At 37.4% G+C, this 5,395-nt stretch overlaps 1 protein-coding gene across 5 annotated transcripts in view; it reads left to right on the forward strand.

Annotated features, from left to right (window-relative positions):
• Positions 1 to 5,395, forward strand: part of Nsd3 (nuclear receptor binding SET domain protein 3) — a 136,207-nt gene that overhangs the window by 57,957 nt on the left and 72,855 nt on the right. For 4 of the 5 annotated variants that reach the window (XM_004637246.3, XM_004637248.2, XM_004637249.3 and 1 more), the window contains exons 3-4: positions 432 to 503; positions 1,357 to 1,519. In XM_004637246.3, the coding sequence (XP_004637303.1) occupies positions 432 to 503; positions 1,357 to 1,519 (235 nt within the window). The remainder of the gene's footprint in view (positions 1 to 431; positions 504 to 1,356; positions 1,520 to 5,395) is intronic. The other variant, XM_023721965.1, reaches the window with a different exon arrangement.

Genomic DNA, 5,395 nt, shown 5'->3' on the forward strand with positions numbered 1-5,395 from the left:
TGTTCCAAGTAGGTGCTTTAGACCACTGAGCCATCTCACCAGCCCCAATGTGTTAATTATTGAAACTGTCCTATCAATTTGGTTTGAAACTGTCTCATTGCTATTTGTTTCTCAATAAAATTATGGGAAAAAAAAAGAATATGAATACTTTGAGGCTTTTTGTATTTACTGCCAAGTTGCTCTCCAGAAAAGTTCTAGGTTACATATTAGGAACAATTTGAATGCCCTCCCACCCTTTTTTGATCTGGGATGTTAAAAACACAATTTAGAAATTTAATTTTGAAAGTAATCAAATAAGTAACGAGAGGCATATTCTTCTTATGTTATTCATTTAATACATGTCTTTTATTCTCTTTGCTTTGTAGTTTTCTTTAATTTTTTTAATGTCACTGTTCCTTGGTTTGCTGCCACTTTATTCTATTCCCAAATAGAGACCAAATGAGAGGGTGGACTCTGCACCAGAAAGACCAAGAGAAGAGGCAGTGCTCAAAGATGCTATCCCGGTGAGTCTTTGTTGGCTACTATCTCACCAGAGGTGGGGTTGAGAGGGAGGGAAAGCAAATGATGAAATTACAACGCAGTGTATTATTGTAATTCCATGCTTCTTTTAGAAATAACACTGAGGGCTGGGGACATAGCTCAAGGGTAGAATTCTTGCCTAGCATGCATGCTGCCCTGAGTTCAATTCCCAGGACCCCCCCCCCAAAAAAAAAAAAAAAAGAAAGAAAGAAAAAAGAAATTAAACAGATAAATCTTGGAACTGGTTGAAGTAGATATTAAAAAAAGAAGAAGTAACTTTTTACGGTTAGGCATGGTGGTGCACAACTGTAATGCTAGCACTCAGGAGGCTGAGGCTGGAGGATCACTGTGAGTTTGAGGCCAGCCTAGGCTACATAGCGACACTCTTGTCTCAAAAAAAGAAGCAAACTGGGGAGATAGCTCAGTAGAATAAACATTTTCCTGGTAAGTGCAAGGGCCAGAGTTCAATCCCTGGTTCTGAGAAAAAAAAAAAAAAAAAAAAAAATCAACATCAAAAAAGAAGCAAAAACAAAAACAGTAGATATTTTCAGTAAATTATTTTCCCTTGAAGAACTATATTTTTATTGATCATGTGAATTTCAGGTGCCATATCAACAATTGGGCAACAGAAAACAGTTCTGTTTTTAGTACTGTAGTACTGTATTTGGGATAGGGGTTCTTTTGCTTCCTCCTCTCTTCTGTCTTGCTGGTTATAGGTACAGATATCAAAGGTAAGTATAATTAAGATAAATTTTACATTGTTCACATTTTTAGTGTATGTAGTCTAAGGTTTGTTTTAGTTCACTTCTGATGGAGTTTTGTGAACTTTCCCCATAGATTCAGCCAATACTGTCTTCTGCCCCAACCACAGAAGTGACCACTGGTGTTAAGTTTCAGGTTGGCGATCTTGTTTGGTCCAAGGTGGGAACCTATCCTTGGTGGCCTTGTATGGTTTCAAGTGATCCCCAGCTCGAGGTTCATACCAAAATTAATACAAGAGGTAAGAAATATTATAAGTTGATATTAAGTAAAAAGTTAGCAGTAAAGAAAACTTTCAAATGTTATGTTATGTGAATATAAGAATAAGTCAGCTGTGGTGCCATACACCTGTAAATCTCAATACTCTGGATGGCTGATGCAGGACGATCTCAAGTTCCAACTCAGCCTAGGCAGCTTATTGACTTAGTAAGACCCTTAGTAAGACCTCAACATAAAAAAGGGCTAGGAATGTAGCTTAGTATAACAGTCCTACACTCAACTCCTAGTATCCCACCACCACAGACAGATATTACACATGTAATATATAATCTCACACAAAAATGTGGATATCAATATCCATTTTAATAACCACTGAAGTTAATTTTGTCATCTTGTTATAGGAAGCCCCTACAACTGGTGTTTTCCCTTATAATAGCATTTAGTTGCAATTTCTTTCCTCCTCTGTGTGTGTTGTGTGTGAGTGTGTGTGTGTGTTTTGCTGGAGATTTGACATTATTTCATGTATTCCAAGTGTTGAGTTCCTTTCTCATCACTGAGACACAATACCTGACACAACTCCAAAGAGGAAAGATTTGGGCTGTTTGTAATAGTTTCAGTCCATACTCAGCTCTAAGTTCCAAGACAAGTGGCCTGGTAGAGGGGGCCTGCTTCTGGTAGAGCAGCAGGAAGCAGAGAACAGTCAAGGAATAAGGGAGAAAGAGGGACTCTTTCCAGCCACACCCCAGACCCACCTTCTCTGACCAGGCTTCACCTCCTAATGTCACAGTTAGCTTTCAACTGTTCTTGTCACCTCCCAAAACCCCACATAAGAACATACTGAGTTTTGAGAGGATATCTAGATATAATCTACAATACCAGGCAAGTGCTTAACTACTGAGCTACATCTCTGGCCGCACACTTCCTTTTGTAAAGACCTTCATCTGACTGACTTTCATATTTCCTAAAGAAAGCTTATGAATATGTAATGTCTTATATGAGCTTTATTAAGGTCCAGCTTTAATTTCATCACTGAATCCTATGGATAGAAACCTTTTTCTTTTTAACCTAGTTGAGCACTTTTTATTCTAATAAATTTTACAGGGCTTTTTTTCTCTTCCACTCTATTTTTGAACCTATATTTCCTGTGGCATCTGTATAGATTTGAAATGACAGAAGTATAGCTTCAATCTAGCTATATATGGCATAAGATCTTACTTTAGCAATGTTAAATGTTAAGAAAAGATGTATTCAAACTTTTTTCTTTTATTTTAAACTTGTTTACTGTTTTGGGGGAAGAGTGTTACTTAAGTCTAATGAGTCAAATTTGTGAGAGGATCAGCCTTTCTGTGGCACTTTGACTGCATAGCTAGGAGTCCTTGTCCTGCCTCTTTATCACATGTGGACTGGTCTCTCTGGAATATCAAGCAGCTCTAATATTCTGTGGTTCTATAAGTGGGAAGAGAAAGGATAGGACCCTCTAAGAGGCCAAATCTTATTAAATGAAACAATTTTTTGCCCATATGTGAGAATCCAAGCTTATAGAGAAATTGTATCATTTAAAAATTGTAGCTCTTCAGTTCTTTTCCCTCAGGAAAGCATTCTTTTGAGATTAAATAAAGGTTTCACATTTAATTACTTTATGAGAACCTGTTAATTTTAGCTTTTGCCCGAGATACAAATAAAAACACAAATTTACGTTTCATCTGTATTTTAAAGGAAGTATTTAAATTTGATTTGATTAATTATTCTTATTTGGTACCCCACAGGTAATCTGTACTTTAGGGCTGGAAGATCTAATTAAAAAAAAAAAATCACTACTGGAAATACGAGAATTTAGGTTAAGAATATGTGTTTTGATAAAAAAAATTAAAATGTTGTTTTTGTTTTTAGTCTTTTGAAAAATAATAGTTGGGCTGGGGAGGTAGCTCAGCAGTCAGCGCCTGCCTAGCAAGTGCAAGAACGCAGGTTCAATCCCCAGTACTGCTGGCCCCCAAACTGGGTGTGGTGGTACGTGCCTATAATCCCCATGCTGGGAAAGCTGAGATAGGAGGATCTCTATGAGTCTGAACTATGCAGCGAGACCCTGTATCAATCTATCAATCAATAAATAATGAAAATAATAGTCATGCTGAGATTTTTTCTTTTTCTTTTTTTGGTACATTTTGGATACGTATAGTAATAACTTTTATCATAGAGAATTTTTTTTCCTAGTTCTCATCTTTTTATTTCTTTAGAACAAGAAAAACCACCGTATGTGGTGGCACTCTGGAGACTGAGGCAGGAGGATCATAGGAGTTCGAGACCAGCCTGGGCTACAAAGTGAGCTCAAGGCCAGCCTGAGTTGCATAGTGAGACTCTTGTCTCAAAAAGACCAAAAAAAAGGAAAAACCACAGCTATTCCTTCTCCCTCGTCCACTTGGAGACCTAGAGTCTTCCTGAGTTCTCTTCCTGAGTTTATCATAGAGAATTTATACCTGTAAATAGAAGGATTTTTTTTAAATACCTGTACATATCTTTTTTTCTTGCTCCCCTCCCCTTCTTCAACCACTCTTCCCTTCCTTATTTACAAAAGCTTTGTGTCCATTTTTCCATTTTCTTGTACTTTGAGTGGATCTTAATTTTGTAATATCTTGAATTCATTGGCCATTTAAAAACTTTCTGAGTCATATATAAGTAGCTCTTTCAAATGTTGATGCATTGTCTTATAGATAATCTTCTAAATCACATTAGTTCAATGTCACCACTTGTTTCCTTAGAAAATTCTTCTATTATTGGGAGGCTTACTAAGTCAAAAACTTTCGTCAGAATTTTACAAAATTTTGCCTAAAAGTATTACTGGCAATGAATAATATTTTCCTTGAAGTAAAGAAAAGCTTATTGTTTTTGATGTTGTTGTTGTTGTTTTGTTTTGGCGGAATAGGGGGTTGAACTCAGGCGCTTGTGCTTGCCAGACAAATGCTTATTCTACTGAATAACCATAGTTCTTATTTCAGACATATTTCCTAGTAAAATGGTGTTCCATGAAAAAGTAACTGGCTCACTGTGTCACTCAGTCACTCTAGCCCTTCCCCCTACGACAGCCGTCATACTTTGTGTGGACCAGGGTTTTACTAGATCCTCTCTTTCACCACACAGAGTGCTAAAGGGACATGTACTCAAGGCTCAAGGCTTAGGGAAATTAGTAATTCTTACTGCTTCATCAAGGACAGTAGATAATTTTTAAGTGTCAGTTGACAGCTTTGAAAAATATAGTGACAGGGTTATACTTTGGTGCATTCATTCTATCTCCATTTAGTGAAGGATGCCAGCAGTATTTTTAAAATGTTATTTTATTTATTTATTTATTTATTTATTCTTGAGATGGGGTCTTGTTATACAGTGCAGACCAGTGTTGAACTCAGTATATATCCCAAGCTGCCCTCAAACCTGCAGCAATCCTACGAGCCTCACCTCCTGAGTGCAGGGACTACATACAAGGTGTGCCACCTTGCTCATTCACCAGCAGTCTTATCTGCTGTAGCTTTTGTTACTGTTAAGTACAGATGTCAACATAATAAGAAAGACCAGTGATACATACATACATATATTTATTTATTTTTTTTAATGTATTTAGCACAGAGTCTACAGGGTCTCACTATATAGATCAGATTCATAGTGATTCTCCTGTTTTCAGCCTCCCAAATGCTGGGATTACAAGTGTGCGCCACCATACCCAGTCTCAATTGCAGCCTGCTCAGTGCACCCCAGGGGAGGGGCTGGCATGGCACGCAGGGGCTCGAACCTGGTCACTGCGCTCTGCCTAAGCAGACACTTTAGTCTACTGAGCTATCTGGCTGGCCCTGATACTTTGATAATGTTATGAAGACAGTTTTTTTTTTTTTTTTTTAATTTTATTTAT

Source organism: Octodon degus, unplaced genomic scaffold (genome assembly GCF_000260255.1).
Source record: "Octodon degus isolate 3935 unplaced genomic scaffold, OctDeg1.0 scaffold00088, whole genome shotgun sequence".
NCBI classification, from domain to species: Eukaryota; Metazoa; Chordata; class Mammalia; order Rodentia; family Octodontidae; genus Octodon; species Octodon degus.